General features: G+C 39.3%; 1 protein-coding gene and 1 long non-coding RNA gene across 11 annotated transcripts in view; one reads left to right on the top strand and one right to left on the bottom strand.

Annotated features, from left to right (window-relative positions):
* Window positions 1-4210: 4210 nt before the first annotated feature.
* tollip (toll interacting protein) lies at window positions 4211-22459 on the bottom strand. Its single transcript, XM_069899551.1, has 6 exons — window positions 22265-22459; window positions 20229-20378; window positions 12675-12857; window positions 10818-10970; window positions 8924-9014; window positions 4211-4781 (listed from the first exon to the last, which is right to left on the bottom strand). The coding sequence occupies exons 1-6, from the start codon at window positions 22298-22300 to the stop codon at window positions 4570-4572; spliced, it is 825 nt and encodes a 274-aa protein (XP_069755652.1). The 5' UTR covers window positions 22301-22459; the 3' UTR covers window positions 4211-4569.
* LOC138744063 (uncharacterized) overlaps window positions 22037-23261 on the top strand; it is a 120924-nt gene continuing 119699 nt past the window's right edge. For 2 of the 10 annotated variants that reach the window (XR_011345245.1, XR_011345239.1), the window contains exon 1: window positions 22038-22637. This is a non-coding gene — a long non-coding RNA (uncharacterized lncRNA). Of the gene's footprint in view, window positions 22638-23261 lie in introns of all 10 variants that reach the window. The other 8 variants (XR_011345244.1, XR_011345243.1, XR_011345250.1 and 5 more) reach the window with 8 other exon arrangements.

Here is a 23261-nt window from a genome sequence, read left to right as displayed (position 1 = left end):
TGGGACATCGGGCCCAGACCCCTCCCACTCCATTTGATTTCCAATTTCTACAATTTTCTGCTGTCTCACTGCAGTATAATGTATTGTTCAATTCCGCTTTTCCATTTACTGAAATCAATGTTATTTAATTTAAAATATTTACTTTTTTAAAAGTTTCTATTTCACCATATTCAAAAATAATATTTTGATCTCACCTTCTTTTTCTTTTCATTGCTTGATAATTTTTATCCATAATTTTTTTCTCATTCCTGTACAAAGGCTTACAGATGCTGATGGCCATTCCCCCCTCACTGGTGTTGAGCAAGGAGGAGGCACTGTGAGATTTGGTGTTGCAGTCCAAACCATACCAGCCCCTAAAGCCTAACGATTTCCCCCCCCCCCCCACCAAGCCTAACCTGAACTGAACCCTAAACTTTGCAGATCTTGAATCTTATCCAGTATTTTGTTTTAAATTTTTCTCAGTTTGTAAGTGAAAGGAATGCAATATTTTCCCCCACTCTCCATATTTGTACGAAAGATGTGAATTGCAATATCCATTGCACTTTATTTGTTGTCTTTTTACTTGCCAAAATAAAACATTTTCAGCACAAGAAGTATGGACCCTAGCAGTCAATGACGCAAGTCCCATTCCGACAGACAGGAATCTAAATCTAAGTAATTAAATAATGTAATTGGAGATGATCATGAACCTGATGCAGCTCACTAATATCCCCCAGGGAAGGAAAGCTTGCACCCTTCCACCTGGTCAGCTTTCAGTTAAAATTTGGCATTTATAATTGTTCATTTTCATAGTTAATTTTTCAACTGTAGTGAAAACAAGTCACTATAAAATTATGGACAAATATATTTGCAGAGAAGTAAACATATTTTGAATAGTAAATGATGAAAATGTATAATCTCACTCCTTCAGATATCTTGTATTTTAAATGTTTCCTTTCGTGATTTTCATTTATAAAGTTGTAACTAAATTATTTCCTTCCCCAATTTTAGCTGCAGTTTGGTTATCAAATTGTTGGATCATCCAAGATCACTGGAATACAATATGTACAATTTCTTAAAACTCTTTCACCTTTACATTCTGGCTTTTGATGTGAGGCTTTCAACAATTGTCAAGCTGATGAAAGTCCTATGCAGACACCAAGAGTATTAAAGAGGGGGGAAAAAGAACCCATTGCCTTTTCCAATAAATCTCATGCCTCAAGAATGGTTAGATTTGTTGCCCAAGGAAGAAGAGTTCACAGGATCTGATTTTTCTATTCTTGCCTGAATATAGGTTGTTCGCATCAGAGTGATGTGTAGCTCAGATGACTTATTGAATGCTATTGAACAATCGTGAATCAATAGAGGTGAAATTGTTTGTTCTTTCGGGTGCTGGAACTTAACAAACATTATTTAAATGTTTTTAAATTAGGTATCCTAATTTCTTCCTTTTGGATTCTGAGTTTCCTTGTGCTTCTGGATGTAATTCACATGTGTCATTGTGGAAAGAAGTGGGTGAAGCAAGATGTTTTGGAACTGCATTTGAGAAATGTACATATTTCATGAGGCATTGAAATGCTTTGATCAGCTGAATAAGTTCTAAATAAGGTCTCAGCAGTGATGACAAGAATCCACATCCATTTGTTGATCTGTGAATGAACTAGGATATTGTCTTTTTTTTCCCTACAGTACTCCAGATGGAGAGTTGTTTTTTTTTTAAATTGATCAAAGTTTGAAAGGCTGCTGAGGGTTTCTTGAAGTCCTGAACACAAATCACAACATGCAGGCTCAGCAAGCAGTTCAGAAGGAAATGGTATGCTGCCCTTCACTGCATGAAGAATCGAGTACAAGAATTGTGGTGGTGTTATGGAACATTGAGTATTGATCGGATCTCCCTCTTCTCAATTACAATATAAAAGATTTACCAAATTAATTCCTGAGAGAATGAGTTTGCTGAAATGTCGAAGCAGATTTGACCTATGCACTTGAATTTTGAGGAATGATAGAGGATTCCATAAAAACATTTTTAATGAGTCTTGACAGCACAGGAGTAGGCATGTTTCTCTTGGCTAGATTCTAGAACCAGGGGATCATACTCTCAAGGTGTCACTTATCTAGGACTGCAGTAGGAAATGCTTTCACCTGGAGAATAGTAAACTGTTGTATTTTTCTACCAAAAAGGGCTGCATTGGTTCCGATTTTGAGTATATTCAACAAAAGGAGCAGGCAGGTAAACATTGTCTATGTGAATTCCAATAAGGCTTTCAAGTCAGTGATCAGCTGGTCCAGAAGGTGAAGACAGGAGATTCAAGGCAAGCTTGATTTTAAAAAGCAGATGATAGTAGTGGTGGAAGAATGCTTTCTATTGAAAGTGAGAGCAATGGTGTATCAGAACTGAGACCCTTTGCGATTAAAAATAGCTTGAATGTAAATATAGGAGGGAGGTGTGAGTAAGTTTGCAGTGACACTAATTAAATGCGTAAAAGTTTTGCAAATTGCAGTAACTGAATTTTGCATTTGCTGAAGTTGCGTATATAGTGTGGTTTGCCTGTATATCCAGCTTTTGACCCTTTGTGGAGGGAAAAGAGGGATAAATGGTTGATTACATTTAACAATGAACCCCCAGGATTTCGGCTTTGTATTTATAATTACTGTTGAATATCAAAAGTAGGTGGTTAACCTGTCTTGCTGGCACTAGTGTCTTGTAAATGTTTCTTACCACATTTCAGAGTCTGACCATTGTCTAAGTTTTAATGTAGACATGACTTGTTTAATTTTCCTTAAAATGGAAAATAAAAACTTGAAGATTATATAGTGCACTAAGCCTATAAAAGCAGAAATGATAAGACATAAAATGTTAAATATCATGAGTTTTGCAGTGGTTGGACTGGTTTGGAAAGATCTATTTAAAGTCATAGTAATACCACTGTAGTTTATATTGTGTTGAATAGAGGAGTTTCCCTAGGATATTACCTGATAGAAGTTAATAGATACCTTGAAGAGTGCAAGAAATCATGATTGTATAAATGATGAGTCAGAGCAGTAGCCCATTCACAACTGAAGTGCCTTGTACTTTTGTTATCGAAATTTGCCACCAAACACAGGCAGAGGCAACTAGCATCACAGACATGGAAGTAGATAATTTCCCTTTAGAGCTATAGGCCACAGATTAGATCAGCTACCAGCTTCAGGATATTGAACCATTTTAAAACCGGCTTGTGAAATGGACAAGAAATTATTCTTTCAAATTCAAGGATACCTAGATTGTTAACTCTTGCTTACAAAATCTGTATGTTTACCCCATAATGTCAGTACTGTTGAAAAAGAGCTTATCTGTCTTTAACACACTTTAAGCCCATGACCAACTGACGGAAGAAATGAACATCTCCACCTCTCATTCTTGATTAAATCTACAAGCCTGTTTTTGACCATTGTAAGTAAAATAAGAGGTTCCTTGCAATTAAGAATCCCAAGTGTCTGTTCCAAGAAAAAAAAACGAGAAGTTCAATTTTTGACATGGCTACAATTTTACAGCCCTGGCACCATCTTCAAGTACTTATTTTGTACACTAAATTGTATGCATAATTTTAAGCAATTATCTAATTTTTTTATTACACAATTCAAGTATAATCTTCATGCTCTTATTCTAAGCATCCATGACTTAAAAAAAAAATTATCTTGCCCTGTTACGCTTCAAAAGCTCCTATTACTCCATACCACTTGCTATCCTCTATTTGTCTTGTTACACATCCCCAAACTAACTCTCATTGCTGTAGTTTAACTTTTTCCACAAATACTGTCTGACCCAAATATTTTGTTTAATTGAAGAGTGAAGGATTACTGAAGGGCAGACTTCAGCTGTAATGTCAGTGGTTGGAGTAAAATCAGAATAAAGAAGAATGAGAAGTTTGCAAATAGTGAGTATGAGCTTTGTCAAAGGCTTTGCAATGAAAGTAAGAAAGATATGCAATATCTTGTAAAGATAAACAGAACAGAATGCAACATCCTGGACAAGCTTCATTTCAAAGAAAAATTAAAGCAGAAATCTAACAGAAAAAGCATTTTGGTAATTGTGTCATAAAAGGTTTGTACGTAATGTCTCAGGTGGTCTGAGTGGTTAAGAAATATAATTAAGCATTTCTTTGTCCTTGCCAGGTTCAACTGCCATTCTAATCTCACCATCAAGCCTGGCCATAAATTTTATCGAACAAAATGACAATTTAACAGCATCTTTCCAACTAATATACACATTTAATAAATTCTTGAAACAATTGTGTTAGCATTTGATTACTGAACAATGCACAAAATGCTGCAGGATACATGATATGCCCACTGCAAAACATCAAGTTTACAGTGGGGAACATTTTGACAAGCAATATCCACATAGTGAGTTCACCAGCCTCTGATCTTAACATGTATGCTTAAGATTATGGAATGCTTTTATGTTTAATACAATTACAAACTTTGTACAATGTACTGATTACAGGACACATGCATTCTTAAACCAGATAAGTCTGGAGAGTGAAAGCTCAAAGTCTTTGCAGAAATTAGGTTATAATGGCATCTTGGCAACATTGACTGTACATATTCCTAAGATTCTTCATTCATCTGAAGCAAGGAATTAATTGCAACATCCTTGTTGCCTGCCTGTGCTTCCAACACTGAGCGGATCACTTCTTTGTCCATGTTGGGGAACATATCCTGGATAGATTTAAGATCTTGTTCATTGTACAGACTTTGTGGAGCAGAAACCTGTGGTGCTCCAATAGGGATCATTCCTTGTGTGTAGACAGTCGGCACACCTATTAAATTTAAGTATATTTAGTACATAAGTGCCAAAACTAGAGTAAATGATAAATATAGAAATGATATAAAAATGCATTGGCATGCAATACAAGCCTTAGCAAATGACATTTGACCAAATATGACAATCTTAAGAATGTCAATGAATTTGTTTCACTGCATACATGTACACACTTTAGAGTAAAAACAGAGTGGCAATTTGTGTTGCAAACTAAACCAATAATTTAAATGCCTTTACTGGACAAACTTTACAATTTATGGAAATTGAAATGATCAGTATACTATTAACACCAACTATTGGTAACAGCTGATTTTTAAAATAGTCTACATAGTCAATTAAAACATTTTAAAGTACAAGGATAGGTAGGATATTGTGACAGATTATGGTGTGTTTATTTTGTATATGAAAAAGTTTTTGGGAGATAAAATGGGGCAGACTTTTTTTTTAGTATAGGTCACACTTTAAAACAGATCTTATTTAAAATACTGGAACTTTGCTCATGCTAGACAGGTGGACTCTAAGAGCCTTTGCAAAAGTTTTGCAGAGTGCCCAAAAGACTTCACTAATGGATTGTTGTTTACAAAAAGGCAACAGATGAAGGAACTTGCTATTCTAGGAGGGTCATGTGCTTTTTAAAGCAGAGAGAGTAAAAAAGAGATCAGTTTTACAGTCAGCAGCTGGGACTGGAACAGAACAAACTGGCAAGCTTGTGGAAAACCACATTTGGAAGACAGATTATGAGTGCTTAGTTCAGCCTGATCAAAGCCCTTGTGGTTCATGCAAGAGGAGAGGACTGGCTGTCTAATGTTTCACTTGAAACAAAAAGGAACTCTGGTGACCTGAAAGAAAGAGGTTATCATCTGGAGAACCCTGAGGGGGCAGGTTTCTTCAGCAAGCTACTGAAGTGGCTGATTAAAAAGTAATCAGTTGTTGGTGTCCAGCGAACAACAAATCTCTCCTTGAAAACTGACAAGAACCTTCCTGAACAGTAACCATTTACTTTTCAAGCACCAAAGCCTGGTGAACTTTATAAATGTTAAATACTGTGCATAGTATAAGAATTGCCTACAATCAGTGAACTTGGAGGAATGAGAAGTGAGATTGGACTGTAAATCAAAGAACTTTTCTGAACTTGCACACACACATTACATATATGTGCACTTAGAATTAGAAGGGGGTTAAGTTAGGCTAATATAAGTCAATAATGATAAGTTAAAAGTGTGATTCAGTTTTCATGTTTAAAGGTAACTAAAAGCAACTTTTTAAGTAACCATTTGTCTTGGTGAATGTCTATTGCTGCTGGGTTTTGGGGTCCTCTGGGCTCGAAACAGTATAAAAACCTTACAAGAGAGATGTTTGGAGCTTTCTCTTTGACAAAGTGAAGAACACACTTCACCAACAAAGCTAGTCATAATTTGTAGTGTATAGATTTAGTTTGCAAAGCACAAAATATCAACATCATTGGTTACATTTTAAGCCATATACGTGGCAAATAAAAGCATGGCTGGTTTAAAGTACAAGCAAACACATACTGACAGTGTTCATGCATAGGTTTTGCCTTCGAGAAAAATCTCTCAACTTACCTAAAGCAAAATACTCAAGCCCTGAGGTAGGAAATTTAAAGCAGCAAAATACCAAGGAGCAATATTAGTAACGTGGAAAATTTTGAATTAGGCAGTTAGTTAAATATGAAAAAGGATTGTACTCAATAAGTTACAACCATATCCCATGCTCTACAGATTTTAATCTTTTAAATTCAACAAAAATTCCAACACATATATTGTAGATACCACAGACAAGACTGGATGACAATGAATAGCAGGATATCCATTAATCTACTCAATGTCCAAATATAAATGGATCAGAAAATGGACAAGATCATGAACATTTTGGTGCAATAATGCAGACATTAAATGACCCTCCTTGTCCAGGTTAAATAACTGGTTGTGATACATATTATACAATACTAAAGCTCAACTAAATCTTCACCAACTTCAACTACACACAGTAGGGTGAGTACCAAATCTTTAAAGAATATTTGAATAAATTCATTACATGATGAAAAACCTTTTCCATTTAAAAAAAATCAACCCTTTAACTTTCAAGGTTTGATCTTTCTTGTCCCCAATTTGGCACGTCACACAGAGCAAGCAATGAGCAGACACAAGGCCTTGATACTGGAATCATCCATCCTTATCTCTTACCAGAACCACCTATCCACACAATATTGGTCCCTTGCCGACGGCCTTGAGTGCCCATCGCTACATCAATTCAATCGGATTTTCAAAAGTGTATGATAAAATATGAACCCATGTTCTTGACAACCTTCAAGGTTCCTTTATTCTCATGTCATGACAGAAAATATATTACACAAAATTTCCTTCTGCCTGTTGTAGCCATTATTAGCAGTGGGGTCACTTGGAGGTGCAGACCGCACTAGGTGACATCATGGAGGCTGGGGTGGGGGTGACGCCAAAATGGCTGTCTTTTTTTTTTTGCAGTGTTTCAGCAGAAATATTTTTTTAATATAAAAATATCCCTGTAGTTAGTTATAACAATAAAAACATTTTTTTAAAAACCCGGCTTACATGTTAATATACCTACAATGCTAAATCTCTAATTTACTTTTTGATCTAGATGATGGGGTGGTAAATTGGATTAGTAAATATGCAGACGATACTAAGATAGGTGGAATAGTGGATAATGAAGAAGGTTTTCAAGGATTGCAGAGGGATTTGGGCTGCTTAGAAAAGTGGGCTGAAAAATGGCAGATGGAATTTAATGCTGATAAGTGTGAGGTGCTTCATTTTGGTAAGAAGAATCAGAACAGGACATACGTGGTAAATGGGAGAGCATTGATGAATACAGAAGAGCAGAAAGATTTAGGAGTAACGGTACATCATTCCCTGAAGGTAGAAACTCACGTGAATAGGGTGGTGAAGAAGGCTTTTAGTATGCTGGCCTTTATCAATCATTGCATGGAATATAGGAGTTGGGAGGTGATGTTGAGACTGTATAAGACGTTGGTGCGGCCTAATTTGGAGTTCTGGTCGCCTAATTAGAGGAAGGATATAAACAGAGTGGAGAGAGTGCAGAGAAGGTTTACCAGAATGTTACCTGGGTTTAAGCATCTAGAGTATAGGGAGAGATTGGACAGATTAGGTCTTTATTCTTTGGAGCGTAGAAGGTTGAGAGGGGATTTGATAGAAGTATTTAAGATTATGAAAGGGATAGACAGAGTGGATGTGGATAGACTATTTCCGTTAAGAGGAGGAAAGATTAAAACAAGAGGACATGAGTTAAGAATTAAAGGGCAGAGGGTTAGAGGTAACATGAGGGGGAACTTCTTTACTCAGAGAGTGGTAGACGTGTGGAATGAGCTTCCAGGAGAAATACTGGCGGCGGAGTCAATTGTATTATTTAAGAAAAGGTTGGACAGATATATGGATGAGAAGAAGATGGAGGGTTATGGGCATTGTGCAGGGAGGTGGGACTAGAGAGGGGTGTTTGGTTCAGTGCGGACTAGAATGGCCTAATGGCCTGTTTCCGTGCTGTAAATTGTTATGTTATGTTAACATTCCAATCCATTCTGGTCAGAGCTGTCATTATTATCCAATTACAATGACACTTTGAATCGCATGGTTTCATCTGCACACGCTGTTTTTTTTTGGGGGGGGGGGGAATAAAGAGTGACACCAACCCTAGTGACACCATTGGTCATTAGTATTGACTGGTGAAAGACTGCGAGTTGCAGTTTTTTTTGCCTATTATGCAATATGGTTCCAGTTGCTTTGGTGTCTGCAAGGTGAATATGGCTCAGGAAGGAGACCATTCATGTCATGAATAGCTGTATAACAATAAAGAACAGGGTTCTGCACAATTATGGAAGTGATAAAATTCTCTGCAACCGCAACCCTGAGGGTTATTCCATGCAGCTGCAGTAAAAATATACAGGAATGGGAGAGGGAAGGATCCCGTTTTCTTATTGTATCCTACAAGGATCATAATCTAGTAAAGTCAAAGAGCCAAAAATTAAACAGAACTTCACCAGTAATTTTCACACAGTTCCTTGTCTCATGCACCATTTGGTGGATGCAAACAGGTTATAATACTAAGAGAATTTGAAGGATTTAATCATACCTGTAATTGGCACATAGCCTAATCCCTGTTGATAGACAGTAGGCATAAGAACTACTGGGTGTGGCTGTACCAACATATTTGGTGGAAGAGTCTGTTGGGAAAAAACAAATGTGGATCACAGGATGGAAGCATCTTCCTCACCAAATAGTCAAATAAAACTGTTTTGCACAAATTGGTATTGTTCAGTTTAAAATTTCAAATTAGCGCAGTTTACAGAGAAAATGTTCTTTCGCATCACTGTATCTTCTAATAAAATGCATGAATCTACAGACACACATAGGGATGAAAGGCTTCAATAGTGGCTGGACAAAAAGCTAGAATAATACAATTTGAGAAAGCATCATTAGAGCCCATACACCAGAAATATTTATCTGCAGGTACCTTTGAAGTTTACTATTTTCTAGACCCTGAAAACAGCTAAACTTTGCACAATAATCTTAATAAACTTGAAAAAAACTTTCTATTGTCTGAAGTTATTTTACTGATCACAACAGATTTATCAATTTAATCTCTATCCCATCTATCCTTCAGCTCCATTACTACCTAAATAAACAAAAGCGCAGTACAGTTGGCATAGCAGTTAGTGCAATGCCAGCGAATTGGGTCTTGGGTTCGAATCCTGCACTATCTGTAAAGAATTTGTATGTTCTCCCTGTGCCTGCGAGGATTTTCCCCGGGGGCTCCAGTTTCCTCCCACCATTCGAAATGTACCAGGGGTACAGGTTAATTGGGTGTAAATTGGGCAGCACAGACTTGTGGACCAAAATGGCCTGTTACCATGCTGTGTGTCTAATGTTTTTTTAAAAAACTAGCTTCCTTTTAAAATTATTAATATATTTCGCCTCCTGCATTCTTGCAACCAGCTTGCATGAAGATCCTAGTTCTACATTTAAATTTACCAAATGAACAATTCCTTAGCTATCCTCTAATTCAAAATATCAGATTTTAATTATTCCATAGGCTTACTCCAGGAGTAATAAATAATTATTCCAGCTGTCTAATCACAAGGACCCACCCTGCAAGTCAGTAGTATGGAACTGCTTGCCTTAAAAAAAACATGATTTGTTTTAACAGATCCATATTTTCTTTTGTAATCAACTGTCTAACTGTCTCTGATTGCTTCCAAAAGGGTTCTCACCACCAAGGTTAAATTGTAGTTGCTAGGTTTTCCTTGCATCCATTGGAGAGTACAATATTTGGAATCCTCCAAGCATTATCCTCTTGTATACAAGTATTTGTAAGATCAAGCCCAATAGCCCAGCAAATATTGCAAGCACAACCTTAAGAAAATATCTCAAGCTGCAATTAGTATTTATGCAAGCAAATTAACATTTGGAACTTTTAAACATAATTTGGAGTGCAGTTTCAGCTCAGTGATTGGTACCTTCAAATGTCAGCTACAATTGCTGCCCTATAACCTTCAGTTTTAACTTTAAATTTTACTGCCTACCTGTAGACAACTCTTGAAATATATTGGAGACAAAAGAGATTGCAGATGCTGGAGTATGCAGCAAAAAAAAAATCTGCTGGTGGAACTCAGTGGGTGCAGCAGTATGATTGGGAGAAAAATACATTGTTGCTTTAGGTCAGAATCCTTCATCAAGACTTAGAAAAGCGATGAATCGTTCCACGAGAAATAGAAGTAGTCAGTTCGCCCCTTGTGCTTTTTTTTTGGCATTTCAGAAGATTGACTACTTTTAAAATTCTTATTTCCTATACTCTCCATAACCCTCAATAATAGTCTTCATATCAAAAGTTTATCTATGATTTGAATGTTCAAGCCTCCAAAGCCCTCTCTATTGTGTAGAAAAACCTAAGATACACCACCCTCACCAAAGAAATTTCATCTTGACTAAACCTTAGTACATTTAAAGTAAAAGTGAAAATAACTTACTGCATATGACATAACAAGGTTGATCATTCCTTCTTTGTCATCACCCTGTCTCCCGCTAAGACTGTACCATTCATCCACCACTTTCCCTTCCTTTAGCAATTCTGGGATAGTTATGTGAGTCCAAGCAATTCTATCATCCATGGAGAAAGCTCGCTGCAAGTTTAAAATAAATACAGATACAATGAAAAGCAAGCTTGAAAGTTTGACCACTACAAAAGCTTTTAAAAGTGAAGATTAGAACTATAAGATGGCAAGATAATGTTAAAGATCTGCTGAGCACACAAGTTCTTCAGTTCCAATCTCTCATTCCCATTTTTGGTAATTGTGCAATTGGGGTTTGCTTTACATATATTTGCAAAGTCCTACTACTGTTACAGTTTTTGAACCTTTCCTTCAGATTGTAAAACTGAACGGATCACTGTCAGTTAAGGGCGAGAAAGAAAAATCTGGATATTTTAAATCAGTTAGCCTAATGTCGGGAATTAGGAAAGTTATTAATAAAACCTGAAATGTTTATTTAATCAGTAGAAACTAGTAAAAAAAAACTTCTAACTCACTTCAAGGAATCTGCCAAGTTATAAGGAAACTACCTCTTATGAAGGAGTTTAAATTAAAGATCACTGAAGCAAAAACATTGTCTGTTTAGGAAATTGCTGGCCCATGGGTAAGAATGATGGGGATGTACTAAAATTGCCAGTAATGAGCAGTGGTGCCCTCCTAGGATCTGTTATATGGCTGTAACTATTCATTGTATTAATGAGATGACATTTATTTGAAAGAAAAGCCACCTATCCAAATTGGCTAATGACACAACTAAATGATATTGAAAGCACCACCATTAGAATGATTACATTCTAATTATTTAAAAAAATATAAGCAGCTAGACAAACAAATCAGAAAGAATTGTCTTCAATTCTAGATCACGATAACACAGAATAGTACTACAATATCAGGAAAGGTTGAATAACTTAGAACCATTCCCTGGAGTGTTGGCAAATGGAGGGAGATTTGAAAGAGGCGTACAAAATTGAGGGGTTTCGATATGGTAAATGCAAACAGGTTCTTTCTACTAAGATTGAGTGAGACTAGATCCTGAGTTCATGGTTTATGGGTTAAAGGTGAAAAGTTTAAGGAGAACATTAGGGGGAAACTAATGGAGGTGGTGGATGTGGGTCAATTTCAACATTCATGATAAATTTGGATAGGTCCATGTTTGGGAGGGGATTGGTCCGAGTGCAGGTCAACGGGACGAGGCCAAATCACAGTTCAATATCGAGTGGATGGTCCGAAGGACCCATTTCTGTGCAACAGTTCCACTAATCTCCTTGTACCCAGTCTGCATCAACCATCCAGCACTCTTCTTTAAAGTGAACATGTTTGATCCAAAATTCCTATCAACCACCCCACCCCTAAATTCTACCACCTGTGTACAGAAGCAATTTACACACAAATCGTAACATATTTGGAAAGCTGAAACACCCAAAAGGAAATCTACACAGTCATAGAAAGAATGCACAAACTCAAAGGATAGCACCAGAGATAAGAATTTAAAAAAAAGTCACTGGAAATCTGAGGCAGCACAATTTTAAATCTTCTTCTTCTTCTTTCTTTGGCTTGGCTTCGTGGATGAAGATTTATGGAGGGGTAATGTCCACGTCAGCTGCAGGCTCGTTTGTGGCTGACAAGTCCAATGCGGGACAGGCAGACACGGTTGCAGCGGTTGCAAGGGAAAATTGGTTGGTCGGGGTTGGGTGTTGGGTTTTTCCTCCTTTGTCTTATAACAGTGAGGTGGGCTCTGCAGTCTTCTTCAAAGGAGGTTGCACAATAAATAAAAAACTTGAATTTAAAAAAATGTACCTCATCAAATATCTCCAGGTAAAATGAATCAACCCCAGGGGGCACAGTGCACTGTATTACTTTATTCCATCTTGGGTTTTTGGCCCCATTGTGTGCTGTAGGTGTCTCATACACAGCATATCCAAGACGTATTCGACAATATGGATCCATGCGTGTCATTCCGTAATTCTTTGCCAGTTTTGCCTGGAGAATTTACATACAAAATTAAATAAAATACAACTTTCATCACACATCAAATGTATAAATTCCAGATTTGCTGAGGCTAAGACTTTACCACGTGAAACGTAATTCTTTGATCCTATTCAGCCTTTGCATCATAAAGCAGTTGAATTCACAATTCTCTAATCATTAAGGTGCATATCATTCCACACTATATGCAGACAGCATTCCTATTAGAGACCAATATTACAAAACAACAAGCTTTGGCCACTGTTGCTGTCAGTTCAAACAAATGCAAAGAGTGAATAATGCATTTCCCTCTGCTCGTGAATAGCATGCACTCTCTGCTTGAGGGAATAACATGAATAAAAAAAAGTACAGAAAATAATGAAATTTTCCAACAAAATATTTATATATTTCAAACAAAGACTCAACGTTGCAGGGAGTCACAGACTGCTAACTAAATGTCACCATCAAAATAATAGACATCGAAATATGAGCTTTTCTTAATCGTTGATCAGAACGTCTGTAAAATTATTTTATGCTATCCAAAGGCTTTTTCACTAAGGGATGGAGAAGAAGGCTAATAAATGACTGGGAGAGGATGGATTTCTATCCGCATTTTATAGATAATTCAAAGAATTAATAATGCCCCTTTAAATGGATGTTCTGGACCAAGCCGTGGCATTCTCAACCACGATTATTAGCGTTACCAAAAAAGAATAGGGACCCACAAAACTTCCATTATACAGAACAATATCCCTGTTAAATGCTGATTATAAGATACTAGTGAAAGTATTGGCTAATAGGTTAGCCAATTTGTAAAAGTGTACTATGCTCTCTGGAACGAAAGTGCAAAACCAGGGTTGCAGAGGTTAAGGGAAAGATGGGAGTCAGACTTGGGTGTGGTGATTTCAAAAAGAAGCTGAGGGAGTGGGGGGGGGGGGGGGGAGAAAGATAGAAAAAAGAGATTAAATAGGAAAGAGAGGGATAACTTTTTAAAAAATGTACATAGAAGGCAGTGAATGCATGGAACAGGCTGTGAGAGGTGGTGGTTGAGGGAGGTGCTATTGCAATGCTTAAGAAAAAATTTGGATGGATACATGGATAGGATGGGCTAAGAGGGATATGTTAAATGCTCAAATATTAAACAATATTTTAAGAATTTTGCACAAGATAACAACACTAAAATGCTGAATTTTCTGATGAATGCCAAGATCCTTGGATTACAATGTTTCATAATTTAAAAGCTAGTTTCATATATTTTGCTGAACAAGAGTTCAAGAATAAAAGGTGATATTGTTGTAACTATCTTCTTTATCAAACATCCCAAAGATAACTATCATCTTTAAAAACTAGCAAGGCAAGACATTTCCAAATATAATTAATTATACATTTTCCCCCTTTAAAACTGTCTGAATACCAATTCTAACCAGTCTGGCAAAAGGAATGAATGTGCACAATGACGTAGATCAAGTTTTGCATGCTGGAATTCTGCAGGTCTTGTTCAGCTAAGTTTAACACAATCACTACAACATCGGAACGATGATCACTAGCCCCCTATGACTTCTTTACATCTTCACAGTCTTAGAGAAACAGTTAAACATTGAAGATATGTCACAATTTTTTCAAGCTCTCCATATTTTATTTGACTTTTCATAAATGCAACTTTCCAAACAAACCTCCATACACTATTTCTGCTTGAAAAACCCCATTTTAAGCTTTTATAATCTCCAAATTCAATTATGTCACTGGCTTCTACAATTTCTATAAAGTTCAGCTAACCCAAATCTCTTGTCTGTTTCCTATGGCACAGCAATTACTTCATTCCTCAGATGGATGTTTAGACATGCTTCACCTCCACACTTTGACTGCTGAGGAAACCTTGAACAATTTGATATGCCTTGCATTGATATTCCCTCTGAACCCTCATACCTAGTAAGTTCCTCTTGAAAGACCTGTTTTGAAAAAGGGGAGTTTTTGATGATATTGCCTCCTCTGGGCTTTATGTAAAAATTAATTATCTATGAATATTAATTATCGATAAAAATTAGTTATCTATGAATACATTCAAAAATGTTCTTTATGGACCGAAACAGCATGCAATTATTTTTCTTTGTTTAGCAATACAACAATTAATGTCTATTTGTGATACCAAAATTGCAATGGTTAGAATACTTCCTCAAGACAGTAAACCCCCTGACACCTATGGAGGTTGGTAGATGTCGGGTAAGTGCTTGAGATTACGTGCTGTGTGTTTGGAAAACTAACAGCGAAGTGCGCCAATTAACCTACCATATTTATTTTACGGATTTTATTTTGCTGGTTTTGAAGCTGCTTGAACTGCAGATAATCAAGATTTTACTGTAATCTGTTTCATTGATTATTGCTATGTAAAGATTTAGATTTCTGAACCATTATATATTTTAATCCTGTCAGTTCAAAAAGTGTTTTAGCCTTTTACCATGACATCATTAAAATTTTTCTTATTATAATGCTTTATACATTCTGTGGCACCTTAAGCAGTGGAGCTGTAAAAATGTCTGACTCGAGTTGCGATAAGCAAAAAACTACTTTAATCAGTTTTACAGGCAACTTTTAGGTCACTTCTGGTTGGCTGTCCCAAAACTGGAAGTGACATCACAATGCTCCCGATGCATTCCCCAATCTGCTGACTTCAACCCAGAGACAAAGGGGATCAGGCGCAATCTTAACGCAGACCCCCGAGACCTGTGGGCCGGAATCACGGGGGTGATTCGAGCGTGGTCCACCCCCACCCCCCAGAAACATCACCCAAAACAATAATCTGAGTCTCGGGTTGTTTGGGGGGCCAACCACGGCGACGAGGAGGTGGAAAAGGCACTGGTTCGGCTGTGTCTACATGGGTGGTCTTGAGTTAGTCTCTGGTATAAAGCTCATGTTTGGTGAAATGGAGTCGGGTGTTTCAGGGGTATGACAGGTAGCCCACAGTGCCGAAGTAAACTGTGTGCCTCTGTCGGAGGTAGTATTCACTGGTACCCCAAACCGTGCTATCTACGTAGATAGGAAAGTTCTGGCACATGTTTTGATTGTTATAATCAACTATTGGTGTGGCTTTCAGCCATTGGGTGAATCGATCGACCATGGTAAGGTTGTATTTGTGGCCGCATGATACGGGCAGGGGTCCAAAGATATCAATGTTTATGTGTTGGAACGTCTGGTTGGGGGAAAATCCTGCACCGGCCATTTGATAAGACAGGCAGGTCTTTGCCCACTGGGAGACTTTTTTTTTTAAATTTTAAATTCATGCCAGACAAACTTAGATGCCACAAGTTTGATTGTCATCCATATCGACGGGTGCGACAGCCCATGTACCTGGTCAAAAAGTCTTTTGTGCCACATTGTTGGTACTACAGGCCGGGCTTTTCCTGTGGACAAGTGTAGTTCTCTCTGGGCTCATTTTGATCTCTTGCAGCTGGAGTCCTGTTGTTGTGGTCCAGGAAGCTTGCATTTCTGCATCCTCCTGCTGGGCCGTGGCCAATGCTTTCAAGTCTAGGCCTCCAGTGATGGAGCTGATCTTGGGTCTAGAGATGGCATCTGCAACGACATTGTCTTTACCTGACACACGTCAAATGTCGAAGGTGAATTCTGGAATGAAAGACAAATGTTGCTGTTGTCTTGCTGTCCATGGATCAGAGATTTTCCATGGGGCAAAAGTGAGGAGTTTGTGGACAGTAAATGCAATGAACTGCCGTCCCTCTAGGAAATAGCAGAAGTGCATCACAGCCAGTTAAAATGCCAACAGTTTCCAAATGAAGGCGCTGTATTTAAGTTCTGGGGACCGTAGATGGCGGTTAAAAAAAATGCAAGTGGCTGTTGACTTGCTGTTCCAGATCTGCTCCTACTGCCATGTTGGAGGCGGCGTCCGATGTCAGTGCCAATGGGGGAAATCCATGCACAGGTGTGATAACATGGTTGCCTTGGCTAGCGCCTCCTTAGCTTCCCAGAATGCTGCGTCTGCCTTGGGCGTCCAAGTCAACAGCTTTTGCTTGCCCATCAAGAGGTGAAAAAGTGGGCGTAATACCTTGGCAGCCACAGGAACAAAACAGTGGTCGAAGTTCAAGACCGCAGCTACTTTAGTTGGCAATGGGGCTGCTCCAGTGGATGTGACTCTGGGCCAAAGGAAATCAATAATGTCCTTACTGAATTCACACTTGGCAGAGTTGATAGTGAGGCCATAATCCCGGAGCTTCCTGAATAAGCATCAGAGGTGCTGGACAAGCTCTTCCTTCATAGTGCTGGCCACTAGGATATCATCCAGGTAGACGAAAACGAAAGGAAGGTCTCTGAAAACTGCATCCATTAGATGTTGGAAAGTTTGGGCCTCATTTTTCAAACCAAATGGCATCTTTAGGAATTCAAAAAGTCCGAATGGGGTTATCATGGCCGTTTTTGGTACATCATCTGGGTGTATGGGGATCTGGTGGTCGCCTTTCATAAGGTCTACTTTGGAAAAGAGCTGTTTCCCGTGCAGGTTGGTGGCGAAATCCTGAATGTGTCGTCAACACCCGTTAGCTTTAGGGACCATATGTAGGGGAGATGACCAAGGGCTGTCAGAATGCCTGACGATGCCCAGCTCCTCCATGGTTTTAAATTAGTTTTTGGCCTGTTGTAGACGGTCAAGGGGGGGTCATGGGGTAGTCTCCTTGTCTTGGCATGGGTGGGTGGTCCCTCGGACGTCACATAATGTTGACGTTGTGTGGCAGGGTGTACAAATGGAAATCTGGTGGGAGGATTTCGGGGAAGTCAGTTAGTATTTTCGTAAATTTTGTCCATAACTAGGGTTTGTACGTGCAGGGCTGGCCGTGTACTAGGCGAAAGGGGGCATATCTGAAGGGTGGAGGCATGAACCAGCCAGCGGCCACGCATGTCAACCAGTAGGTTATTGGCCCTTAGGAAATATGCCCCAAACATTGGTTGGCGTACAGATGTAATAGTGAAATACCACTGGTAAGCAGAGTCTTCCAGTAACAAATGGGCTAACCTGATGCCGTAGCTGAGTATAGGCCTTCCATTTGCCGCAAGGAGATTGAATTGCTTGGCCCTGGTTTCCTGTTCAAAGGTGTTCGGTGGCAGGATGCTACGTTCAGCTCCTGTGTTGATCAAAAATCTTCATCCAGAGATCCGGTCGATGGTGGAGAAGAGACCTGTGTTTGCCAACCACTGTGGCCATTACTGGCGGTTCCGTTTCCCTGGTTGTTGACCGAGTAGGAACACGGTGGGACGCAATGACGGGTGTTGTGGCCCAACCTTCTGTGGTAGAAACACCACCCGTCTCGTTGCTGGTCTTTGGGTCCCCCTGCCTCTGGGTTTTTGGGCAGTTGTTGAGGTGGACCGGATAGTCACTCTGTTGGCTCAGCTACCTGTTGGACTGATGGGATAGAGGACTTGAGAACCCTGTATAATCTGTCTGCCTCAGCTGCTACCGCGTGAGGTTCAGAGAAATCCACGTCAGACAGAAACAAGGCAATATCGCAGGTGAGGCGCTCTAAAAAGGCGGCTTTGAACATCAGGTACTTGTAGTGTCCATCGGCTAGTGTTAGCATCTCAGTCATTAGCTTGGAGGGGGACCTGTCCCCGAGTTAGTCTAGGTGGAGAAGGCATGTCCCTCTTTCCAGATCGGTCATCGAGAAAGATCATAGGAGGTAAGCCTTGAACGCCTCATACTGAGTTTCTGCTGGAGGGTCGCTCAGGAACAGTTCAACTTTAGTGGCCGACTCTTTGTCTAGCGCCGGGACGATGTGTCAAAATTTTGTAGCTTCGGTAGTAATATTGTGGGGGTAGAATTGTGCCTCCGCCTGGATGAACCATGCACATGGTCTGAGTGGCCAGAATGCTGGCAATTTAATGGCAATGACACTCATAGCTGGTTCATCTGCCATTGTACATGGTTCAGAAACGTTTGAACCGTCGGGGTCACCAACGTGGCGCCTTAAGCAGTAGAGCTGCAAACAAAATGCCTGACCCAAGTTGTAGTCAGCCAAAAACTACTTTAATCGGTTTTAAAGGCAACTTTTATGTCACTTGTGGTTCGGCCATCCCAAAACCAGAAGTAGCATCACAATGTTCCCAATGCATTCCCCAATTTGCTGACTTGGACCCCGAGACAAATGGGGTCTGGCGCCATCTTAGTGCAAACCCCTGGGACGCGTGATGGGCCGAAGCATGGTCCAGCCCCTCAGCTGCTGCTACACATACCTTTAAATCAGTCTGATGCATATTTTATTTACAAAAAAATAAACTTGATAAACTTTTAACTTGAAAGATCCAAAAGTAACTAATGAGATACCCAACAATGAGTGCCTTAATAACTCTCTTAACCTGTTCAAAGATCTGTGTAGCTTTTCAAACTAACTCCAAGTAATATTTTATGCACAGATAATTGATGATATAATTATGATATAAATATATTTAAAATACTTCTCATGTATGGCCAGAGCAACTAACAAAATGATGCTGAAGTTATTTGTTGAGCCTTGACAGGCAACTGATGATCTCCAGATCAGCTAAACATATGGTTCAGTCACAATATCATATACAAGAGCTCAGCAGTCCAATTCTACACTACAAAGACGTTTCCTGAAGTGACAAGTCTTCGGATTGAGTAATGTATAAAGTAACAGGTTCAATTTAATGGAATGAGTTTAGTTTCACAATTTCCGCACATATCAAGAATAAAACAGAACCAGGAAACATATAGTAGCTTGGGTAGAGCATTAGTTGATTGGCAGGAAGCAGAGAATCAGAATATAGGAAACATATTCTTGTTGCTTGCCAGTGGTGTTTCAAAGGGTTTGGTATTAGGACCACTTCTTTTTATGTTGTATATCTATGATTTAAGATTATGGAATGAATGGTTTTGTAGCCAAGTTTACAGATGGTATGAAGGTACGTGTAGGAATGGGAAAATTGATCAGCTCATGAATGAATGGTGGGGCAGACTCGATGGGCTGAATAGCCTATTTCTGCTTTCTCCTGATCAGTTTACTGAAGTTAATGGAGGAAAGTTAGCAAGATCACAGCTTCAGACATGACATTGATTAAGAATGGATCTGCAGTGTGTTATGTTGGGGTAGTATTCATTTTATAGTAAAAACCATAAATTGATTGGAGTTGAAAATTTAGGTTCATCTACAAGATAAACTGTTTTATAATTAAATTACTCCAACACTTGATAGTGCAGGAATAGACAGAAGCAATATTATAGCATAAGGTCTCAGTTAACAACTTTAGAGAATAATAAATTAATCAAAGTTATGTTTGCCAAGAATTTACACAACCTTAACATAGAGAAAGATTAAAAATGGGTTCATTCCTGATAACAAAGCAATGTTTTGTGTTTTAAAAGTTCTCTACCTGTACCACAGTGATGCTTAGTCTCCCCATGGTAGCTGTATCTGTACCAAACTGCAGCTGCTGAGCAGCCTGTGCATCAAGTTGTACTTGCTGCTGTTGTTGAGTTGGTACAATGCGAAGAAAGTCTTGAGGCAATTCTCCAATGAATACCTTAAATAAAAGAACACATGCACAACATTTAGTTGCTTTCTACATACTCCAAGATCAACTTACAATACAATAAAAGAGCTAAAATCCAATTTGAACACTACCTTCATACCTTCCTTTAATTTGCAAAAGAAAACAAAAAAAGGAAAAAAAAAAAATCAGCCCAGCTTGAAATGTAGAAAATAAATGAAAATCTACATCATTTTGCAAAGATTAACAGGCTTGGGTGGGGAAAAAATGTCTCATTTCATTTCTAAATGGCTGACCACTAACAGAGCCTGTGATTCCTCATTCTGAAAATCAAAATTAAAATTTTACAAATGTATGATAGTGTCCCTTGGCTTTCTGACTGCTTCACATAGAACAGTTTCAATCCATAGAAGTAAATCTAAATGTATTAAAATTGCATTGTCAATGGCCAGTAACATGGAAATCCAATTCCAACTTCACATTGATCATTGGAACATGGAAGTGCCAAGTTGTATTCCCCTTGAGAAGATTACTTATAGCTTTAGGAATAGAAATAATATGTTCAACAAAATTTGGCAACTTTATTTAATTACTTAAATGCCCAGATTGCATAATTTATTTTGATAGTATACTCCTTATTATAAATTTAATACTTTTAAAATGATGTGACTGAGATGTTGAATCTTGCTCCAGTTGCTTTTTTTTTCTATTTTCTTCCTTTTATCTCCCTCTACTCCCTGCTGTCTGTCCCCTTTCCTTTCAAATCTGGGGAGGGGGAGTTTGGAGAAGAGGGATTCTCCTTTTTATTCCTCCCCCCCTGACCTTATGACTTTTTAAAATGATTTTATATTCAATATATTATTATTATAATATTCTGTATTTCTTAAAACTTATTTTATTTAATGAACTGTTTTAAATAGTTTATTTAAACAATTTTAATCCATTAGCAAATAAGCAATCTGGAATACAAAAAAAAGCCTAAAAGCAGCTTTATTGTTGTCTGCTGCGCAAAATCAACGAGACTATTAAACCGGTTCTTGTTTGAACAACGCTCCAAAACAAAATGCATAGTTATTGAACTGTAAACTGCCAACTCCAGTGTATAATTTCAGAATTTAATCAGAAAAAAAAGGCCTTTGGATAGTGACATAAAACTAAAATGCCTGATATTCTTGACATCAGCAGAAAGGCCCCCCACCCCCAAAAGTCACATATGTAAACACAAAAATGTTCACTATTTTAGCAAAATAAATGATTGCATTAAGAATAGGCAAGACTGGATTTTTTTGTTAATCGTTCACAATTGCAAAATAGGAATTAAAACAGTCATGAAAAATCACTGCTACAATTTGTTCATACAACCCTAATTGAAAGATGCTGGAGAATGGTAAAATATTTGACTACATCTCCAATTCAGAATGAGCTCCGCTCCCGTTTAACATCGACACACACGGAATGACGGGGAACCCACTCCAGCAGCAGCAGACGGAGTGGAGGGAGCGTGTGATGAAACCCCAAGGGAATACATGGGGAGTTGACAACAATCTTCAACGCAGGATTTCAAAGCGGAGAATTGCGTGGCCTTCACCAGTTGTCCCAAATTTATAAAAGAAAAATTGGAATAGAGTGCTGGTCTGATTAAAACGTGACTTATGAGTTGCCCGTTCCCCATCCGTCCAATTACCGAAAGATTCGCGGTGTTGGGCAATTCGAAAGGAACGACCAGGAATTACTTGCGCAGCCGCTGAAAACCAACACGAAGGCAGCAGCCAGCAGCGGCCGAAATGATCCGCTGTCGCCGGGGCAGCAGCGCTCGCTTCGAGGCCGAGGATCTTCCCTCCTCCCCACCCCCCCCCGGTAAAAGCCGGACAGGGCCGCGGCCGTCCGTGCCGGCGACTGACAGTGAAGGGACATCTTACCGGGCCTCGCTGCGTGGCGACTGTGGTGGCCGCCATGTCGGGAGTGGAGGGGAAGGCTACGTGCGCCGGCTTGAATTTCGCGAGCCGCTCACAAGTCCTCCGTGATCTGGTCCCACTCCTCTCAGCCGCAGAACACCGAACACCCGCGGCTCGCGGCGCGGTCCCGCCCCGGTCACGTCACCGGACGTGACGCAATATCGAGTCTCCTGGCATTCACTGCAAGGTGAAGTCCACACTCGTTCTGACAGGTTGCACACGACCATTGATCGCCAAAACCAGACAGTCTCGACCTGTTCATCGTCAATAAATGCGAGCCCTTTTGCATCCTTCTGAAGAAATGTTTGTCTTGACGACGGGCGGGAGCTTCCTGCAGGTAAATTGACTGCCTTTATTTCATATTACATCATAGGCCAATTTTTTTGCATCATAATTTCATAATTGCCCTGTTAACTGTCAACTATTTGGGGACAAAATGAGGCTGTGGTTAAAAAAAATCTAAGCTTTTTTCTTCAGTGGAGTCAAGTCAGGTTTATTGTCATCTTATTGTCAGAAGCACAATACATATACAGGAGAAGTATTCATAGATAGAAATAAATAAATGTTTAGTGTATATGAGAACCTTGGATGGTTAATGTGAGCAGTTCCTTTGGTCCTTCAGCATTCTCACTCTACATGGGAAGCACAGTGTCCTGGTAGGGTGTGGTGCTGATGGCTAGCCCCGTCCCCACCTGCTCACATATAACCCTGGTGGAAAGGGTGAAACCGCTCCACACCAATTCTCACGTACGCCTATGTGGAGTACCCGGATGGCAGGGAGGACACCGTCTCCATCAGGGACCTGGCACCCGCCGGAACGGAGGGCGCATTGCCTCAAGTGCCCTGCAAGCCACGGAGCTCATTCTCGCCAACCCGTCAGGGCCTCAGGGAATCCGGTTCAGGAGGGAAGTGCATCCCCCTCCACCGTAGAGCTGGAGTCCCAGCCCATCTCTCCTCCCTC

This window comes from Narcine bancroftii, chromosome 1 (assembly GCF_036971445.1).
Source record: "Narcine bancroftii isolate sNarBan1 chromosome 1, sNarBan1.hap1, whole genome shotgun sequence".
Taxonomy (NCBI): domain Eukaryota; kingdom Metazoa; phylum Chordata; class Chondrichthyes; order Torpediniformes; family Narcinidae; genus Narcine; species Narcine bancroftii.
The sequence above is the reverse complement of the archived record's forward strand: the minus strand, read 5'-3'. Positions and strand labels throughout refer to the sequence as shown.